We start from the raw sequence: 22,035 nt of genomic DNA on the forward strand, positions 1-22,035 counted from the left end.
ATCGCCACAGTTCGTCACTGTTGGCTCTTAGCCAGGAGGCCCTCAAGGGGACTCTATATTTGGTTGTCTATCTTTGTCATCGGCGTGCCGTGACAGTTTCTTTCTAGCAGGGGGCCATCTTCAGAGTGTGGGACATTGTGGGTGAGGGCAAATATTACGATGAATGGAGAACAAAAGGCATCGGGGGATGCTGAGGTGTCTGAAAGGTAGGGTGGGGTGAATGATGATGTCAGTGCACATCAGTGATATACAGGCCACACATCAAAGTGCATATATAGAGTGTGCTTGAGAGAGAGATTCTGAACAAACTGTATGCTAGTGACATCCAAAGATACAGCAATCCTGAGCATTGTTAGCTGTCTGAGCAAGCTAACACATCTGCAGGTGTTTATCCCACCCAAATAGAGATATATGTACTGAAATTTCAAATGTGAAATGAACAAACTATACCAGCGAGAAGATGATGAATGTTACATTCTAACATGAGAATCTGTGATCCTCTGAAGCAGGCGCTGCTATGTTCTGTGCTGATATACGAGGCCTCATCAGCAACTCAACATGCTTGCTGAATTGGCACTCATGAGCAATGTAGCCTCATGCTGCTACAGGTGGTGGTGTGGACCCATTCATTGGAATCCTATCTGATGGTGATCCAGTTGTGACATCGCTTATCACAGCTTGGACCAATGAGTGAATTACTACACACTGACTTGGAGGTGTCTGTCCTGCCATGGCAGCTGAGAAGTTGAGGCATGTGTTGAGAGTCTTGTCAGTTGGTCAGAACAATGGCAACACAACAGCATTCTGCTTTCTGGTGGATGAGCTCTGAGATACATGATGATTGGGCAGATGGTCAGTGATGGGTGGCTGGATAGTCTTCACTGATGAGTAGAAGCCCAAAATGGCTTCAGTAATGACTGTCAAAGAGAGAGCATATATCGAGCCTGACATAGAACGCTCTGCATGTTGATTGTTGGGCAGTGAGAATGCACAGGCAATGGAAATGTCAGTTCTGATGTCCACTCAAGGAATCCTTCTCTGTCTCATCAGAAGGTGTTGTATGCCCTGCTGAGGCTATCCAAGATTTGATGAATGTTGAGCCACAGACATATGCAGAATGAATGACAGATGCATCACAGGGTCAGTGAAAGTTATCACGGGAGCTGTAACCTGAGGTAAAGAGTGACATATCTTAAGTCATAAGGTGAGTGGCCAAGGTTTGGGTCTTTGCACATGCTACGATGATATGCACTGGATAATTCTTCACTCAGAAACCCAATGAGCAAAGCAACTGAGGATCACATGACTCAATAACACATATCTGACAAATAGAATACTCCAGACAGAACTGGGTGAGGGCTCCCCAACTCTATGAAATTCACAGAAGCAGTGAAGTATCAAGAAGGTCACATATAAGGCTCAGAGATGAGCTAGGACCCATGAGCTAGCACTGTCAATCACAAGAATAAAGAAGAAGAAATGGAACAAGACACATTTGACAAAATGAAAATGAGAGCATGCTCTAAGTGAGAGAAGCGCAGGGCAGCAGGCCATTGGACCCTTACAGGGCTATGCCTTCCAGTTTTCTGACTGTGAGAGATGATGAAGAGGAGGTGGGAAATGTCTAAAGAAACTGTTTCAGAGAATCAGAAATGGCTTCTACAACACTAGATGGCATAGGACTACACCTATATAATACCTTGTGTAGATAGGACAAAAGCAAGCAATTTTCATGTCTCAGGTTTAAGCTCTACATGCAGTTTCTCAATAGGATGACATGGTCTATTCCATTCCACTAGTCTATGCTCACACTTTATGACTATTTGGCCCTCAACATCACACAGGACAGCACTCTTGACAGTGGTCCTCAGATGACTCAGAAAGCACCCAGCTAAGTCATGTTATCACATTTTTGCACCCACACCACAAAGCATGAGCCCTAGTAATTCAGATTCCCATCCCCATCAGACTCTGTAGCTATAGCAAGCATCTAGAGCCAGTTTGTAGCACTGGAGAGTATCCTGTAGATGCCCTGAAGATCCAGAGAGTGTCCAGACCTTCTTCAGGAGTGCTGGGGAGTTTAATATAGTGCCTGAGTTTCCTTACAGATAAGAACAAGCCCAGTTGCCAACTCTACATTGTCTCAATACTTGCTCACCTGAAGTCCCTCACTGCCCTGCCCATATGCACACCACTCCATACTACTCTCAGCTTGTCCAGAGTCAGAAATGTCACCTTAGTCTATTTCACCACTCACCATTCTGTTGATGAGTGGTGAGGGTGCCTAACCATGGAGACTTGACAAGGAGTTCCCACAAAAGGCAATAAGGTGCTGGCACTTCGAGAAAATGGAGCCATGAAAAGTTGAAGTTGAGAAGTCACAGCCAGAAGCTGACAGCAACTGAGCCCATGTGAACAAGTGCCTCAATATGGGATGACCCACTGATATGCTCAACTGCATCCTGGCCATCAGCAACCTTCTATCCTCTCAAGGAAGGCAGATCAGGACTGTCTATCTCCCTTCTTCTTGGCCACAGTTGCAGGAACTTTAGCTGATAATGCAGTGAGAGGTGGCTGGAAGTTATTTGGCATTGTGCTTGAAACAGAATGGTGAGTGGTGATGTAGACTAGGGAAACACCCCCAACTCTGGACAAGCCAAGAGCAGTATGGAAATGGTGTAGGTAGAAACTGAACAGTGAGGACTTGGGCAAGTGAGTCTGAAGACTTGTGAGGGTGAAGCAGCAACATGGGACTGGGCTGACTAAACTGGGTAACTTGGGCACTACAGGTGACTCCCCAGCACTCCTGGAGAAGGTCTGAGCACTCCCTGGATCTCTGGGACATTTACAGGTGACTCTACAGCACTACAGACCTGTACTGGGTGCTTGCTAGAGCTACGAAGTCCAATGGGGACAGAAATCTGAGTTGCTAGGGCTCATGACTGATGGCGTGGATGTGAAACACAGTAACATGACTTAGCTGGGTGCTTCCTGAGTTGAGCTATGGACCACTGTAAAGAGTGCTGTCCTGTGCAATGTTGAGAGCCAATGAGATGTGAATTGCAAATGTAAGCTGGTGAGATGGAATAGGGTGTGCTGCCCTATCATGAATATATGTATAGAACTTTAGATCTGAGATGTGAAACTTGTTGTTCTCATGCTATCTACACAAGGTATTATATAGGTGTAGTACGACATCTTCTAGTGTTGTAGAAGATGCTTCCGATTCTCTGAGACAGCCCCTTAAATGTTCCCCACCTCCTCCTTATCATCACTCACAGTCAGAGAATCAGAAGGTGCAGGCCCACAAGGGTCCAATGGCCTGCTGCCTTGTGCTTCTCTCACTTAGAGCATGCTCTCATTTCCATTTTGTCAGACTTGTCTTGCTCCACCTCTTCTTCTTTGTTCTCATAATTGGTGGTGCTAGCTCATGGGTATAGCTCATCTCTGAGCCTCATGGGTGACCTTTTTGATACTTCATTGCTTCTGTGAGTTTCATAGAGTTGGAGGCCCTCACCCAGTTGTGTCTGGAGTATGTTGTTTGTCAGATATGCTTTATTGAGTCACACAGTCCTCAGCTGCTCTTCTGGTTGAGCTTCTGAGTGCAGAGTTATCTGGTGCATATCACCACATGGAAATTCTGAGTTAGGTGAAAATAGTAGCACCAGAAGAGGGGCTCCTAACTCACAAAGGCTGAAATAATAGCGCAGTATTCAGTGGAGCAGCAAGAAACTGTGGAAAGCAGCTCTAGGAAGCACAAAGGGGGGTATGCAACATGTTTAAAGCAATGGAATGAAGCAGAATGGGGTCTGCAATGTGTTTCAGACAATGAAATAAAGCAGAAGGAGAAGCTTTTTACAGGCACATCAATATTCCATACAGGTTTCATCTAAATTAATTGGCTTGGGACTTGGACAAGTCAGGTTGGCAGGACTTCAGCCCTGACTGCCAGAGTAGCATAAAAATCAGAAATGTATCTAGAGAAGGGAGTAACAAGTAGCAGGAGGAGAACGAGTCTCCTAGCCTACCTCTAGCCCAAATCCTATGTCTTTTGCCTCTCAGAATCTACCTCTACTACTTAACACAGAATCTCAACACCTTCTACAAGTCCTTATCTCACACATCTCAAATGTTCCTAGAAATGACCATCTGAAGGATTCTATTACCTCATCAGTACACATCTGACTTGCCGACCAGTAATAACAACAATTCATTCTCACACTACATCACTCCCTCTACATTTCAGGAACTGAGCTCCTACAGTGATTTATACCCACCCATATCCAACCCTTCACACATTTTTCACCACAACACTCCATGAGGTTGCAATCAGATTCCTCACATCTGACCATAGCTGATCAATTCCATCACTAAAACTGTCAAATTAATCTATATCAGGCAAATCTGTCTCAATTTCACAGCTACTCAGAATCTACCAAGCACCTGACTTCATACAATCAAGATCGACAATTCGGTCAGAGCTGCCCCATCACAATGTGATCAAAATTATGTCCTTAATCAAAAGCTGATCTCCATGAGTCAGAAACCATGTCCAAAAAGAGTATCTACCTCCCCTGACAAACAGCAGATGATGAATCAACCTACTGAACTACTGTTAGCTAAGTTCTCAAAACACCCACCTTCTGTCCAAAATCTGAAACTCGCTACTCAACTGTCAGAGGATCCAAGATCTGAACTGCTCACAGCATTGCCTCATTTAGTTGTCCCCCCTTTCAGCACATTTCAAAGCTTTGATTTTGTGGTAGTATATTCTACAGTCAGAGGATCCATGGATGCATCATTTCTGGAGCCCACCATGAGTAGTTGAGCAGTGGCCTATGTTTGGAGACCATTGAGGTCCTCGGCAATTTCTTGCAGCCAAATTCAAAATGTCAGGTGATTGATCAGTGCCCATATTTGATCCAGAACAGCCCTGCACACTTCTCTGATTCTTCAATGATCTTGAGATCCTATTCACATGATGCAATATCATGGACAAAGCAGAAAAGAAGCAATGAGTATGCCGGTACCTCACAATCAAAGTGGCCAATCTTGTCGAAAGTCTTTCAGAATACTTGAGTGCCCAAAACTCATGATATAGAAGTTATATTTTAGAGCAGACCTAGGGCACAAGTGGGAGGTCCATGATATGAACATTCTCATCAGAGAAAGAGCCAGGCTTGAGGTTCATAGCATTTCAGAACTCAGTGAATATCATCATAAATTCCTAGTCATCACCACATTCCTTATCGGCAAACATTGAATCTCGGAGTCAGAGCTAAATTGTGTGTTCACACATGGGTTCCAACTGGATCTATGAAATCATATTTTGCAAAGGCTGCAGTTGAAGCAACCGGTGATACGCATCAAGATATTCTGCAATCAGAAAATGCTCAAAGAAGCGTCTGCCTATCGCACTATCGGATAGCCAGTCACCGCAATCTGGAAATATCAAAGTCAGAGCCGGAACAGCCCAGAGCGAATGAAGGAGGCTTTTTCAACTGCCTGGAAATGCAGGATCACGTAAAGAGATTAGAAGGAGAATATGAGGTGTGAAAATGATGAGCAGGCTGTTGCAGAGCCTGGCCGATTATGAGATGCAGCGTGAGAGCGGAAACTGATGAGTTAGGCAACTCAGAAATGAGCAAGTGCACTAACCAAGCAGAACACTGATCTGCAGACTGACAAACCCTGACAAGGCTGGGCTTCCCATTCCCTGACTGCAAAGTACAGAGAGGGAGCAGGAGCGAGTGATGCAACATGTTTCACTAGATCAGAAACACCTTCTACAATCAGAAACACATTTCAGCGACTAGCTGGCTCATTTCCAATCCACTATATAATGTACCATGTATCTAAAACCAATAAGAGAGTTTTCCCCACCCAGCACCACACAGTTTTTGTTCTGTCTGCACTAGGACATTGTGCCTGACTACGTCTATGCCAGTTGCAATCACAGTCTACATCTTCAAAGACTCTCAACACCGAGAGGGGCAGCACTCTCAGTAGTGGCCTCTAGCTCGACTCGGGTTTCTTACAGCTAAGTCACGTTATCGCATTCTCGTATTCCACGCCACCTATCAAGAGTCTCGAACCAGGATTCCATCCCTATCAGACCCCGTAGCCTCACTAGCACCCAGACCCAGTCGGTAGCACTGGGAAGTACTAGCTAGATGTCCAGAAGCTCTTCATTGGTGCTTGAGCCAGTTTTAGACAATTAGCGCTTCATCGTTGGCACTTTACCCAGTTGGGAGGCAATTACGGCTTCATCGTCAGCATTTGAGCCAGTTCAGAGACAATTAGGGCTTCGTTGGTGGTAAAATTGAGCCAGTTTGGAGGCAATTAGGGCTTCGTTGTCAGTGATTCACCAGCACTTTCAGATATAGCAAGTCCTCATGCCACAGCCCAGGCCTTCAGCCATCACAGCTCACGAGTACTGAAGTCACCAATCACATTCCACACACACACCCCCACATTCCAACTTTTGACTGTTTCCCAGTCGGAGGCATCCACATAGTCAAGTCCAACACTCATCGATCTGAGTTTCAGCAAATCTGACTCCGTTTCAAGCAACACAGCTGAACGACTTGTGGCTGCCCATTGCTGCATTATCATTTGAAGTTTCCTGTGATTGTAGCTCAAAGGGATCACGGATGAACAGAGTCTCCGGTTTGCCTTCCACCAGTAGGGGTTTGATTAGGAGCACTGCTCACAGCCAGGACACAGTTGAGCATATCACTGGATCATTACCTGCATGATTCATATGATGTCAATGACATCTAAGAAGGCTGCAAAGTTTGTTCTACATGGAATGTCCCCATCTTCTGCAGTAGTCAGTAGCAGCATGTCACAGTCAACATCAGGGACCACCATAAAGACAGAAGACATCTCACTTCTAATCAAAAGTTTAGTCAAGTCCATGCAGGTGCTTACTGCAGTGACAATCAGAGTTTTGCCAAGTGCAAAGAATGACCAAACCCAGAATGACCAAACCAGTTCAGCACCAAAGCCTGCTAGCAGTGGAAGCAGCAATAGCAGTACAGAATATTGTCATTATTGCAGTGAGGCAGGTGAAATGATTGGAACCTGTGAGCATGTTGAAGAAGACATAAAAGCTGACAAGTGTATGTGAAATGTGGCTGGTGATATGCACCGGATAACTCTGCACTCAGAAACTCAATGAGAAGAGCAGCACAGGACCATGTGACTTGAAAACACTTATCAGACAAATAGAATACTCCAGACAGAACCGGATGAGGGCTCCTGACTCTATGGAACCTGTGAAGGCAGTGAAGTATCAAGAAGGTTGCACATGAGGCTCAGAGATGAGCTAGAACCCATGAGCTAGCACCACTGATTATAAGAATAAAGGGAGAAGAGATGGAGCAAGATGCATTTGGCAAAATGAAATTGAGAGTGCACTCTAAGCAAGAAAAGTGCAGGGCAGCAGACCATTGGACCCTTATAGGGCTGCACCTTTCAATTCCCCTACTACGAGTGATAACAAGGAGGAGGTGGGGAACATCTAAGGGACTGTTTCAGAGAATTGAAAACATGGACAAGGATTGGAAATGTCTTCTACAACACTAGAAGATGTCATACTATATGCTGTTCAAATTGTACATTTATTCTTAACTCGTTACCTTCGTTACCTTAACTCGTTTTGGACTTAACATGCACGTTAACCTTAACGTGTTTGGGACTTAACTCCCGTCGGGGCACTGTGCTTGAGCACTCGCCATCAAATTCTCCGTTATTAAGGAGGTATGTCCAGCATCTGTTGTTCGACTGCCTCAGCAACCCTTCAGATAGCACTGTCTTCATGGAGGAGAGACCATCTGGCCTCATGCTTGATGATGGGATGGAGTACACGATCCTGAGAAATGTAATCTACTTCTGGCCATTTTCTAATGATACTGCCTCATGCCTATTAAACTGCACTTCTGACAGCGCACACACGGCTGCATCCACCAATTTTCCCTCTACGCTGAAGCCTGTCATCTCGGCTGCCATCGTCATTGCCACATCAAGGCAGCTTCCATTCATACCTTTTACCCGCAGCTTCCTAATCTCCTCCTCTGCCTCATGCATCTTGAGTGCAAAGATATGTGATGGATGACATAGCTGCCTTCCCATGTGCATGATCCATGCTTCCTTCCATGCCGCCACACATTGATGATGTTTGTTCTCAGAGCAGTTGTCACTGCAGACTTTGCTGATATTCTGGCAGGATGAATGTGAGCTTGAGGTGGATGTTACACACTTCTTCTTGAGCTTGCGTGAGAATGGTGTATGCCTCGTAGCCCAACCATTCACGATTGCACCTTTTCAAGTCCCACAGTGACCTGAACATCAATAATGCGAACGCTGGGGGGACCCATTTATGTAGATTCGATCGTGACATGTCCCATCAAATCCTAGGACTCATGACAGCATGTCGCAGGATGAGATGCATGATAAAGCATCAAGAGCACCTCGTCCTGCAACCACCATCATCTTCTCTTGCTCGCAACATGAGCTCGGACACTCTTTTGATTCCTCGTCCCCTCCCTCCATTCCGCTACGCTCCTTAATCTCTCACATGGACAACCTCCTCACTGGCTCCTTCTTTGCTTTGCCCGGTGCCCTCACTGAACCCTCGGGGCTCACTGCTGCCCCCCTTCTGCTGCCCAGCCTGTAACTGAACTCAGGGGCTTTCCAGTTCGAGGAGAAGACAATTTCACCTGGGGTGGATAATGTACCACCCACCGCTTCAGATTCCCACATGATCGACCCCAATGATGTCATTTCCCCTCCCCCACGGTGTCCACGGGTCCTCTGCATAGTCATCGCATCTGACCGCTGTACGCGGTCCACTTCTCACCCTGCTGCACCTCCCTCCAACTGGCCTGACACCTCCACTGACACACGTCGAGACAATGGCGTACCGTCAGCACCTGTCACCCTGGTGCAGGCTAGCCACCACCACTCGGTCAAACCTGCGAAAGCGCATTCGTCCAAGCATGCTCAGTGAGGAAAGTTGTGGGCCCCTGCCACTGTGCCCTCTTCCCCCCTGGCTGTCGTTCTGCACTCCTCACCATGGCCTGGTGACCTTTCCCCTCCATCACCTCCTGGTAGGGGGCACTCTGTCGATCTCGACTCTCGTGAACCCCACGACAACCTTGATCACGACGTCCATGTCTGACTTGCCTCCCTGCCTCCATCTGCAAGAGAGGTGTATCAGCAGTACCTTCAGAAGCTGAATGAAGCTTTCCTGGAGCAATCGGTGGCTCCTCAGTGGCAGCCTCCTCTGGCCAGGTCCTCTTCACTGCCAGTGGCCTTACCTAACAGTATGTGACTTCACCCTTTCCTCTCCTTTGCACCTCTCGTGCCTCTCACCCACTTCGCATGTGTGTCATGCCTCCATCCTTCACCCTCGCACCTCTGTGCCTTTGCCTCTCTCACTTCTCTGTGCCACTTTCTCCTGTGCCTCACACATCCCACACTTCACGCTATTCGCATGTCTCATTTCTTCGCACCTTGCACCTCTCATCTCTTCGTGCCCTTGCACCTCTCATCTCTTCGTGCCCTTGCACCTCTCATCTCTTTGTGCCCTCGCACCTCTCTCCTTCTTGCGCCCTTGTGCCTCTTGTCCCAAAATTTGTTTCATCCTCACCATCACTGGCAGTTGCCTCTGCACTGCCCATGCACTCCTTGACCCCTTCAGGTCTCTCTTGCCATTCACTTTCTGAACTTCGCCTTCCTTGCTGACTCCTTGGGTTGTCTACAGCCCCTATTGCTACTGCACTCTCGACCGCTGTGCCTCTTGGCCCTCGCAAGCTGTCACTGCATGACTTTCCTGACATTCTCACGGAGCTCAATCCTGATCGTCTTATGGATCCTCCTGCGGTCATCAAAATCATCCGTTCAGGCCTCAAGGCATACATACTGCTCACAGCCTTGATGAACGAGGCCTGTCGCAGTGTCCATAGGCTGGCTCACCATCAAAAGGAGACTCTTAAGATCAAGAACGGATCTGTCACCGTCTCACTTCTGGTCCTCGATGCCTCTTGTGAACCGTTCCTCTTTGCTGCTGAATTCCAGCAAGCCTACCCATGCTACCTTTCTCTCATTCATGCGCACTACCCGAGGCAAGGGTGAATTCATCTTGCGGACGAGTTTGAAGCCCATTTCAGTCTTATTATCAGCTGTTTCGACTGGGCTGAGCTAACTGGCACGTACACCACCCTCGATATCATGATCCGGTGCCAACACCATAACGGAGTCACTGTCACGCCCTCTCTATGGCAAGCCAGCCTCTACTCCCACATTTGTGAGGAATGTGTGACCAGCTTTAACATGGGCACCCACAACCAGGCAGGTTATGTCTATGACCCTGTATATAACCCACCGCCGGCTCAGCGACCTGCATTCACTGCTCTTCCAGTGGCTGCGCTGCTGCAACGCCCTCTCATTCCTTTTGCAAGTGCTCAGGACCTCACTGTGAGGCCGGACCTGCCTGGGACTCTGAGTGGGGGGGTGCTGCTGCAACCAGTTTGCGCTGCATCACATGCGGCAGCACTGCGCATAAAGGAACTGATTGCACCTGCGATCGACCTCCCTTCATGCAGCGCCATGATGGCAAATTTGTCACGCCCAAGGGAATCAACACGTGCTTTCGATTCAACCTCGGCAGCTGTCGAGGATGTCAGCGACAACACCTGTGCTCTCTCTGCAGACAGACAGGGCACAACACCCAAACCTGTCCCACTCACTGATGTGCGAGTTGTCATCACTCCTCTGTGCTGAGATGCATGGTTAGAGGAGCTCACAGCAGCAGGCTGCCTCGGTGATTTCAGTGATGTTTCCATCGGCATCCGAGATGGTTTTTGCTTGGGTGTTTCTTCCCGCCTCACCTCTACGTATATTTCTCGTAATCACAAATCTGCCTCAGATCATCCTGAGGCTGTTGCGCTACACATTTCCACTGAGCTGGCTGCATGCCAGTATTTTGGTCCTTTCCATCCTGATCATCTCGAATCTCTTATCGGTCCTTTTTGTACCTTCCCTCTTGGCACCATTCTGAAGGCGAATAGCCTGGGTGTCTTCCGCATCATTCAAGATCTCTCTTACCCATGTAACGACCCCGCGATACCCTCTGTCAACTCTGAGATTGATCCAGATGACTTTCTTACTGAATGAGGCACCTTTACTCAATGCGTACTTCTGCTGGTCAACTCCCCTCCTGGAGCGCAAGTATGCATCAATGATGTCGAGAAAGCCTATCACTGCATGCCAATCGCACCTGATGATCAAGTGTTCATTGTTGTCATGTGGAACGGTCTCATTTACATTGACCATTGTGCAGCTTTTGGCTCTGCCAGCTCTAACGGCATTTTCAGTCACGGTGCTGATGCCATCGTACACATTTTCAAGTTCAAAGGAGTCCAAGACATCATCAAATGGGTTGATGACTTTCTCTTTTTTCAGTATCTGATTGGCCGGAATCCTGATGGCTCCTTCCTCTATTCATATGATGAGTCCCTCATCTTCTCTGTTGCTGTGCACCTTGGCTGGCCGTGGTCCCTGCCAAAGCATGTTCCATTTGCTCCAGCTTTCGACTATCATGGCTTTCACTGGTGCATACCAGCTTGTACTGTCGAGATACCCGACAACAAGAAAGCTAAATATCTCCTTCGTCTCATGCCATGGGTCTCTGGTGCTTCTGTTTCACATAAGGACTGCCAAACTGTCATCGATACCCTGACGCACTGCTGCCTCACCATTCCTGATGGATGCTCTTGTCTTCCGTCCTTTTACCATATGAATGCTGCCTTTGCCTCCACCACAAATTCATATGTTAAACATCGCATTCCCACAGCAGTGCTCACTGACGTCGACTGGTGGTGGAGTACACTTTCTCAACCTTTCTGCAGATCTAAAGCTGTCTATTCCACCAGACGATGACTCCTTGTCTATCTTTGTTGACACATCCTCCTCCTGGGAAATTGGCCTCATCGTAAATGGACATTGGCAAGCCTGGCACCTCCGCCCATAATGGAAATCAGACAGTCGCAATATTGGATGGACAGAAATGGTCACCATTGAGTTGGCTGTCCACCATCTGATCACCGATGGCAAGGTTGCACACTGATACCTTATCCGTTCAGACAACCAAGGTGTCATTGGTGCACTTGAAGCTGGTCGCTTATGCAGCATTCCCCAGAACTAAGTTCTTCAAAAGATTGTATCTCTGTTCTCTGCACACGGTATCTGAATTCGTACCGAATATGTAAATACAAAAGACAATCTCGCAGACCCCCCTTCTCGTGGCATCTTTCCTCCATGCTCTTCGCATTTGTGATACCTCTTTCCTGTACCTTTGCATCTTGATCCTTTTCTCGAGCGTGTATGGTAATTATGATAATATAAGTACTTATGGTCTGTAATTTATCGTATTGTTCAAAGGCCGGTGCTGGTTCCTATGCGCTAGCCACCTCAGACTGGTAGCCATCTGTTCACTCTATGGAACCCACCAGCTCTAGTGCTCCCTTTACTGCATTTCTTTCTCAGTTTTCTTCCCATCTGCATGAGTCTCTGGGCAATCCAATACCTGCCTTTCACTATGGGCCCTCAGACTTTGATGGTCTCGTTCGGCATGAGTGGACATGGACTGCCTGACACCAACCTTACGCAACTACCACAAAATCAAGTCACTCTGCATGCTCTTTATTCCAACCTGTCCTATTGAACAGTAACAGCTCACGGAGATCTTTATCCTCTCGTGACTTCCTATCTGTCGACATCAACTCTCATACCGAATCTGTCCTCTCGCAGTGTCTCGCAGCTTCTACTCTTGATCAGTATAGCTCTTGCCTGAGATCCTTTATCACCTTCTGTGATGGTGCAAGCATTTCACCACACATGAGACTTCCTGCCAATGAATTCTTACTCTGCACCTTCACGGCATCCAAAGCTGGCCAGAATATGCTATCTGCTGTATGTGCATGGCATATTATCCAAGGTGCCCCTTGGCATGGCAGTTTGCGACTCACTTACACTCATAGTGCAATTGAACGTCTCAGTCCCAGCCCAAAACCTCCATGACTACCTATCACTCAGTCCTTACTGAAACTGCTGCATGGCGAGCTTGACCCATGTGACCCAGAAATGGCTTGCATCCTCTGCGCAGCTGATGTGGCCTTCTGGGGTCAACTGCATCTTGGGGAGGTCTTCTCCTCTTCCCAACTCACTTTGATCCTTGACAAATACCTTCCCAACGACATCTAGCTGAAGCATCCTCACTGCATGGCTCACATTTCCTGCATCTCCCATTCACCAAAGTCAAAAAGTGCGCCAGTGAGAAGGTCACAATTACATGTCAGCGGGGCCCTTCTGACCCCATTACTGCCCTTCGACACCACCTTCGCATTAATCCAGTCCCTGCTGATCTGCCGCTGCTTTCTTTCCATCCAACCAACAACTCCTGGTCATGTCTGACTAAGAAACATTTCTTGCCAGTGTGTAATGGAGTTTGGACCAAACACGGACATGCCTGCATTACAGGTCATTCTTTTCATATCGGCGGCACCACCGAACTCTTGCTGGGTGGAGTGGATCCAAACATTGTCAAAGTCATGGGCAGATGGTCTTCTGACTCCTTCCTGTGGTATTGGTGTGCCATAGAAACCATCATTCCTATGCACGTGGAGCTTCTTACTCTAATGGTGGCACCTTCTCTCTCTCTCGTTCCCATCATCGTAAATGTCTCACGAAGAAATCCGTCCGGTTCGACCTTTCATAGTAATATCTCATATGCATGTTCACTTTACGTTGTTTTGTACAATTATATGATGATTCGCTTGACTCGTCTTGTGGTAGGGGTTCTGAGCATCAATAGTGATCGCTCATCAGCGTCTTCGTCTAGCTTTGGGTGTTCCTCATGATCTCCTCCCAGCACACACCAGGCTTCCGGATCCCATTCAGACTTCAAGACCAGGACATTCCACATTCAGCCTATTCCACCACAAGCATTGCCATGACAGGGCAGTGCAGCTCTTCAGGCTCAGACACATCTCTACTGACACAGACGTAGACTGCTAGGCACAAGTTACGCAGATTCGATCGTGACATGTCCCATCGAATTCTAGGACTCATGACAGCATGTTGCAAAATGAGACGCGTGATGAAGCATCAAGAGCACCTCATCCTGTGACCACCATCATCTTCCCTTGCTCACAACACGAGCTCGAACACTCTTTCGACCCACCCACCCATCTCCTGTTGTTGTGTTTTTCTTGCCTTGTTCTGTTCTGTCATGCAATGCATGCCGGGTGGGTGTTCCTTGTGATCTTCTCCTGGCACACACCAGGCTTCCAGATCCCATTCGGATTCTGGGACCAGGACGTTCCACTTTCAGCCTATCTCACCACAAGCATTGCCATGACAGGGCAGTGCAGCTCTTCAGGCTCAAACACATCTCTACTGACACAGATGTAAACTGCTAGGCATGAGTCTGGAAAGTTGTATATGCATGCCAATCGAAACCGTAGAGCTGGCTTGATTGTGTCCATGATTGTCTTGAGATAGTGAGTGGCCCATTGCTCGCCGCTTGTGATTTCCCATCTCTGTGACAATTCGAGAACAGCGATAAGAAATTGCAGATCATACAGTGGGGCTATCCATCTGTTTTGACCATTGAGGTTGGTTTGTACTAGTACTGTTTATTCACAAACCAGTTACTCACATTTTGTGAAGATAAAGGGAGTCACATAGATAGTCAAAATCCTGTGCCGCAACCTGGCATAGCATTATGGGTTTGTCTTCGCTTAAGCCATCTATTGAGAATTCTGCATTTTCGGCAGGTACTGGCAGTGTGAACATGTCTGCAAAGACTGTGCTTGCACTGCTGAAAACCACAGAATGAAGCTTGAAAATGGTATCTTCGACCTGAGTTGCATGTCATAAGTTGGGTTTCAACTGAGCTGAATTTGTGCTTACTCGGAATGTGTACGTGTCTTCAGGCTCATTATAGTAGTGCTTCGACTGGACTAGAGTGCTCATTTTTAATTATACCACCTGAGCTGTAGTTTTGAGGATATTTTGCATATATGCAGCAGATTGCTTGTGCTGAGAAAGACTGCAGAGACCACTAGTGTCAATCCTAAGAAGGCAAGTGGCCCTCAATCACCTGTCTGTCCTTGCTGCCTGTCACCGTTTTTGTTTGCCTATCACACGCACATGACTAATCTTTCCCCCACTGAGCTACCATGTCTTCCCACCCCTAGGCCCTTGACCGCATGGTCTGCAAATATATGCAGTGCGTTCAGACTGCTGAATGATGCATACAAGCATGCAAGTCGAGTTGTCTGCCTTGACGATGCAGATCCGCTACAGCTTCGATATCATTTCGAGAAACTGACGACGGAAATGGTTCCAATCCTGGAGCTTCTTGCAGAGCACTCAGAAGATGATGAAGGCAGCATAATCCCACAGAAATGGTTCGAAGAGGTTGTGCATGCTCTTATGCAAGTGATATCTGGGCTTTGAGCCATGATGGAGAACACTAGTGGAAGGTGTGTCATATATATGAAGTCCTCATTATCTAGCAACATTGATTGTAGGGATACTTCACACATTGCACGGGTTAATCCAATCTTCATAAGCCCCATTGGATGGCCTGGAAGACCTTGCATGGTCATAGATAAGGCATTCTTAGAAGAGGCGGTGTTTAAGAGGTGAAACATAACAATCGCATGGCTCGTCTGCATGCTCAGTGTCCACAGGCACACAATCTGCAAAAATCTTAAAGGGCACGAACTACGTCGAGCCTTATCCATGCTTACGAACCATGATTTGGACTTGATTGTCAAGGCTTACAAGCACGGCAAGCTTGACTCGGGCATCCTATATCTTTGAGGATTTCTGCAGCGACATCACCTCCACATTCAGAAGAACTGCATATATCAATCTCTACACCGTGTTGATGAACTTGGTCATGCCCTAAGACAGCAACATACTATTCGACATCACAAATATAAGTCATCTCATCCAAACGCACTGTGGCATTGCGATGGGCACCACAAGCTCATCCACTGAGGAATAGTGATTCATGGGTTTATAGATGAGTATTGTCGGACAGTATGTGGTGCTTTCAATGTTCCATTGCTCAGTGCATCCTAATAGCTGTCTAGATCACAGGTCTGCGGGCTAGCACCAACAACTCTGCAACCACCGTACTTGATCTTTTTCTAACAGCAGTCCAGGAGCATGAGACTCTATCTCATGTACGTGGAGATCGGGGTGGCGAGAATATGGAGGTGGCCGTGTGGATGGTTATGCGCCATGGACCAAATCGTGCATCCTTCATGTGGGGAAGATATGCACGGACCATGATCATATCACAAATGATACTAACAGTGTGGCAGCTCGATCACAATACCCGAATCGCGCAGCTGTGGGTCGAAGTCAGGCACCAGTTTCACCATGAATGGCATGCATTCTTCCTTCACCTCGAACGTAGGGACAACCACCACCATCTTTGGCTGCTACACATCCTTGCTGTCAATGTTGACTGTAGGGCCTTCCAAGACGAGTGGAATGCGTACCCGATCTCTGGCCCTGACACTCATGATGAGAGCCCCAATGTCGGTCTTAACTTGGTGCACTCGCAGCATGAAATCATCTGACGCTTTCTCAGGACATGCGCTTTCTTGGCCAGGCTGCAAATGGCATTTATGTCGATGATGGTGCTGATATTCATCCAGATGTACTGCATGAACTATACAATATGGCAGGCACTCCAGTACATCGGCGACGAGGACAGACAGGTGCAGGGCACCCTCCAGAAGAGGAGGAGTCAGAAAATGAAGATGACACCATAGTTGATGGTCCTACTGCTGATATATCAGAGCAGATCGCAGCAGCTCAGCAGGGTAATGTTCGCCATGATTCTGTCAATGTGCCGGCACATGCGAGTCCTTTTGCAGATGAGGCCACAGAGACCTTATTTTTCAATGCTTTGGCTGCTGTTCATGGGGATGGGTTCCTTCCGGCAGGGTACGGAGTGCTCATTGGAGAAGAGATTGATGCCTACGATCATGAGGAGGCCATACGTTTGGGACATCGTGGTACTAAGGAGCTCATAGTAATGCTGCCAGAACATATATGGCGTCCGCGAGCAGAGCTATAGGCACAGGGACTCCATTTCATGACCTATTTTATGCACGAAAATGTGTACAACTAGCGACAGAACATGTTAGCTACCAATTTCTGTATAATAGAAATGTTTATCTCTCACTGTGACACAGCAAATGAGATCATACTTTGAGATTGATGATGGCCTGTCAGGATTGCATAAGCAAAAAAAAGCCTGACTCAACGCAACTTCATTCCCCCCTTATTGCTCTGTCATAAACCTCTGCTGACCTCTCCAGTGATGGCACAACCTAGAAGCTCTCATCAATGCATCAAAGATGAAAGCGATGAGGAATGCTTGCCTGTTGAAGTGTGTATGGCCAGATTTGGCAAATGTAGATGTTCAGTTGACTCACAAATTACAATCACATAATGCAGAAGCTGAAATCATCTCACCGGAACAATGAGCATGTTAATGAAATCCTGAGAGGCCTGAAAAACAGCTTCGTAGCAAAGATCTCACAAACAGACGCTCGCAAAGAAGTCCACCAGACGTTTCGCAGCAATTGCAGCAATGTCAAAGAAGGTCAAGGTGGTTCTGCCATGAAGGTATTGTTAGCGTGTGCTTGATTTGCACATATCTCGACCTCACGGGCTGCTAGTTTAATGGCAGAGTACCTACGGAAAGAAGGCAGGTTCCAGATGGCATGGTGCGAGTCTACAGCATGGCAGCTTTGCAAATTGGGCTGTCTGCGATATGTGGCTGGTGACGCTATGCTAGATGAATCTGACAAATCAGCAGATACTCAAAATGAAGGAAAACATTGTACCTAATCAGCATGAGCTCCTGCAGCTGCAGGATCATGGCTTGGGTGTCATTGACTTGGTTGGTGGGATCTTCTTCAGCAATATGTGGGGGCCTGCATCAATGCACGTCTTCCTGCGTGGATTGCTACCTAAGCTTTTCTCCCATTTTGCGAAGAGTGATCCCTGGGTGATGTCCATCAACAAGGAAGATGATGAGGAGATAAGAATGCACCAGTTACCATATGTGTTGCTGTCTCGAAGTGGCAAGACCAAGTTCTAGGCTATCAAGGCCGAGCATCCAGATGGCCCCCACTATTTGCTGATGAAGAGCTGAAGTGGTGGTGGTTAGAAGGAATCACAGATCTTTATCAGTAAGTCGCAGTGAGGTAGACAGCCATATAGAAAACTCACAAAAATTGCAATGGACAGCACCTCATCAAGCAATAGACGAGAACGTGTATGAACTGTGAGTACCAGGAGAGGCTCTCGAAAAAAATGCTCCATCTGCTGATAAAAAAGGCAAAAAAAAGGCATTTGCGAAGGAGGGTGCGTCAAATCATTATCATACTATGTAAATGAATGTTTCGATAGCTTGACCACAGAGGACGATGAGCGTTCGGAGCATGGCGATGGCAATGGTGAAGATGCGCACGAGGCATTTATTAAAGAAGGAATAGATGACACGGACAATGAGCTCATTGAGCGTGGTCTGCATTCGCTGAGCCCGCCTGCCACTGAGTGTGAGACTGATGGTATGTTGCAGTGCCTGCTAGCCTGCTGTGCTGATTAATTTGTACGTTTGACATCAGATAATGCTCTGATGCACCTTTCCGAGACTAGCACCAGGGCAGTCAATGACAGCGAGACTGCCACCTCGAGTGCAAAGCAGGATGCCGATGCCATAAAAATCATCGTGGTAGCTGACAGCAATGAAGAGCAAGATGACACCAGTGGTCAGGCTCTGCCCATGCCTTTGACACCTCCCACACTGAAGGTGAAGGCACCAGAACCACTCAGTCCATTTGATGCCTATTCTTACTTTGCGGATCCATGAGATAGCACAAACTTCACATACAAATTTAGCTCGTAGTGCAGAAATAACTGTACAGGCTCTCTGATGGGCTCGCAAAAGCAATCAATTATATTGTTCAGTCCTGATGGATATTTACATGAATAAGATGTGGCTCAAGGATTGAATAAGCTGGCCTCAAGTATGCATTCTGTATGAGAACGAACGACAATATTGTGAAGTACGTGGGGAGGCATTCATGATGGCAAGGTCAGTCAGTTGGTGGCCAGAGTACGTGCAAACAGTGAGGAACTGTGCTCTTTGATGTTGCAGAAGATAGCGCACGACAAGAAGCGTGAACAATGGACATGTGGGTGCATAAACAGAGTGTCCAGCTCATTGTTGCACACAGCGAACATGACCTGGGGTGCGGGTCACAGGCCCAGCGGGGGGTGCAGCCTGGTAGAATGACACCAGTGACAGATTTTGCTGATAACGTTCTCGTGCGTTAGCAGCCAATACGCGAATTAAGAATAAAAGTACAATTTGAACAGCATAGTACTACACCTGTATAATACCTTGTGTAGATAGCACAAAAACAAACTCAGTTCACAAATCAGATTTCAGGTTCTATGTGTACATTCACAATAGAGCAGCACACCCTATTTTGTCTCATCAGTCTACATCTACATTCCATGTCTCATTGACTCTCGACACTGCGCAGGACAGCATTCTTGTTAGTGGTCCATAGCTCGACTCAGGAAGCACCCAGCTAAGTTATGTTACTGCATTTTGCACCTACGCCACCTCATTTCAGTCTCACACCCTAAATTATGAGCCTTAGCAACTCAGATTTTCATCCTCACCAGACTTTGTAGCCCTATCAAGCACCTGGTAATATGCTCAGTTACCACCTCTCTATGGTCCATGGTCTGGCAGTACTGTTTGCTGCATTGTGGAGTGAGGTGAGTATGAACTGCTGTGCTCTATCTCCAATGGGTGTGATGATATAGAGGGGTGACTCCTTCTGAAGGGTGCAAGGCCTGCAGATTTTTTGTAACTGACTTGAGGATGTTGGGTGTGGGGTGAGTGTGTTTGAGTAATGGTGTCACAGTATTAGGTGGCACCTTTCTTTTTGCACCATTAAAGTCCTCATTTGACAACCACAAGTGGTTATTCAGATGCCAACCTTTATATTGGTCTTACAAAGTGGATACTTGGACAAACAGCACAATACCACCACATACATTGCAGATACGACTGTGTCTACCACATAACCACCAAGCGCCCATGATTCAGCCACCCAGTCACGTGACACTGGCCACTTGCCCTATTCAGAAGTTGTTAGATGTTGGTCACGTGACACCAGGCCACTTACCCAGAATGGAAACCTTTGGCCCACAATAGGCTCGCCCAAGCTTATTGGATCACCAAGCTAGCAAGCACCCAATTCGTTACTCAGATAGTGATATCACTTTGCTGCTCAGCCAATAGGCAGGCACTACAAGGGATCCCCCTACCAACTGGCATACAGTATAGCCAGGTACAGGATAGGCTAGATCTTCCCACAACTTATTCAAATGAAGACTTAGGTTTTTGTACAAAGGTACTTGATATCGTACTCCCTCCTTGAAGTGCAGGATGGAGCGCAACCGGTGGAAAAATATGAGGTCGAGCATACAGATGATGCTGTGCAAGCGCTCTGAAGCGCTGCAGCAAACTCTCACGTTCAGCATCACAACGAGCTTGCGCAGCCTCGTTGTATTTCCTGTCTCTGCTGCACGACTAACTTGTCTCTCTAGGTGAGTCCTTTTACTAACTTGATTTTGAAGGTTCTCTGAGAGCAAATGAACACAAGTACTATGATGGAAGAACACCACAACCTACAGCAGCTGCAGGCTGAGCCTCCTGCAGGTGAAGCATCTGGTGATAATTCTGACAATCTATTTCCTCTCTTTTCTCAGTGGTGAGTTCTCTGTTATTTCTCTTTTCTTCATGGAGATCAATGGTGAGGTACCAATGGCTGTCACAGCACATCATAGATCCTGCCAAAAGGCAAGAAAATGGCGGCAAGGTGCTAGCTGCGCTCAGTGACCTGCACAAATACCAAAATAAGGATCTGCCGCAAAGGGTCAGGCCAAAAAGGCATGCAGTGACATGCAGCCTGCAAAAAGGGGCTCAAAGGGCCCTTAGCCTTATATCACACAAAGAGGGGGTGATGGCTTGTAAAGCTGCATGAAATAGATGAATGACACTGGGGATACCCAGCTTCCTCATGGGTGCTTATATACATGCAGGTAGGGACCTCAGTCACTATACTAAGGTAAATACCCCTGACACCTATATGTGAACATGATACCATAACTGGTTAGGTTCTGGTAGCTACTATGGCAACTATCTACAAAGGCTGTGAATACGCTGAGGCAATCCTATCTAATCCAATGGGATAATTGCCTGAAGGTGGTGCCACTATTTGAGCAGCAAAGTGGTGCCACTATTGAGCGGTGACATGGGGCCACTATGGAGTAGCCAATAGGGTTGGTGTCACTTATCTGAGTGACAAATTGGGTGCTTGCTAGCTTGATGGTCCAAAGAGTTTCTTTCTGGGCAAGTGACCTGGTGTCACATGATCAACACCTGACAACTTCTGAATAGGGCAAGTGACCAGTGTCATGTGACTGGGTGGCTGAATCATGGGCGCTTGATGGTCATGTGGTAGACACAGTCGAATTCACAATGTATGTGACATTATTGTGCTGTTTGTCCAAGTATCCACTTTGTGAGACCAATATGAAGGTTGGCATCTGAATAACCACTTGTAGTTGCCAAATGATGACTTTAATGGTGCAAAAAGAAAGGTGCCACCTAATACTGTGACAATGACGAACACAGAAGTTGTTTCAGCGCACCTTTGGAGCAATATAGCCATCTCTTTGTTGAAAAGTGTGCATGCTTAGCAGGAGTTGCCCCAGCTGGTGCACATGGTTGTATTGCCTACTGAGCCATTGTGTCTTGGTTTGTTTTTGGGTTTTTTTTTCCTTTTTTTTTTTCTTTTCTGTTACTGGGACGAAAACATGGGTAAGCTATCACAGGTGAGAATACAT

General features: G+C 47.0%; 5 protein-coding genes across 5 annotated transcripts; all 5 read left to right on the plus strand.

Moving 5' to 3' along the window:
- Positions 1-6,772: 6,772 nt before the first annotated feature.
- LAESUDRAFT_652408 (uncharacterized protein) lies at positions 6,773-7,132 on the plus strand (the record flags this gene model as incomplete). The annotated part of the gene is made up of 1 exon (XM_040904360.1): positions 6,773-7,132. The coding sequence occupies one exon, from the start codon at positions 6,773-6,775 to the stop codon at positions 7,130-7,132; it is 360 nt and encodes a 119-aa protein (XP_040764677.1).
- A 1,302-nt stretch (positions 7,133-8,434) lies between these two features.
- Positions 8,435-10,140, plus strand: LAESUDRAFT_759100 (uncharacterized protein; the record flags this gene model as incomplete). Its single annotated transcript, XM_040912544.1, has 2 exons — positions 8,435-8,621; positions 9,770-10,140. The coding sequence occupies 2 exons, from the start codon at positions 8,435-8,437 to the stop codon at positions 10,138-10,140; spliced, it is 558 nt and encodes a 185-aa protein (XP_040764678.1).
- Positions 10,141-10,794: 654 nt separating this feature from the next.
- Positions 10,795-11,043, plus strand: LAESUDRAFT_625545 (uncharacterized protein; the record flags this gene model as incomplete). The annotated part of the gene is made up of 1 exon (XM_040903330.1): positions 10,795-11,043. A coding segment is annotated over one exon (249 nt), but the record flags the coding sequence as incomplete, so codon positions are not given.
- Positions 11,044-16,385: 5,342 nt separating this feature from the next.
- On the plus strand, positions 16,386-17,170 carry LAESUDRAFT_652764 (uncharacterized protein; the record flags this gene model as incomplete). The annotated part of the gene is made up of 2 exons (XM_040904378.1): positions 16,386-16,625; positions 16,679-17,170. The coding sequence occupies 2 exons, from the start codon at positions 16,386-16,388 to the stop codon at positions 17,168-17,170; spliced, it is 732 nt and encodes a 243-aa protein (XP_040764680.1).
- Positions 17,171-17,416: 246 nt separating this feature from the next.
- On the plus strand, positions 17,417-19,118 carry LAESUDRAFT_714056 (uncharacterized protein; the record flags this gene model as incomplete). Its single annotated transcript, XM_040907034.1, has 9 exons — positions 17,417-17,485; positions 17,554-17,724; positions 17,778-17,825; positions 17,918-18,166; positions 18,272-18,293; positions 18,352-18,388; positions 18,514-18,674; positions 18,732-18,875; positions 19,075-19,118. 9 exons carry the CDS (start codon positions 17,417-17,419, stop codon positions 19,116-19,118), a joined length of 945 nt encoding a protein of 314 aa, XP_040764681.1.
- Between the last annotated feature and the right edge of the window lie 2,917 nt (positions 19,119-22,035).

This window comes from Laetiporus sulphureus (genome assembly GCF_001632365.1).
Source record: "Laetiporus sulphureus 93-53 unplaced genomic scaffold LAESUscaffold_18, whole genome shotgun sequence".
NCBI lineage: Eukaryota > Fungi > Basidiomycota > Agaricomycetes > Polyporales > Laetiporaceae > Laetiporus > Laetiporus sulphureus.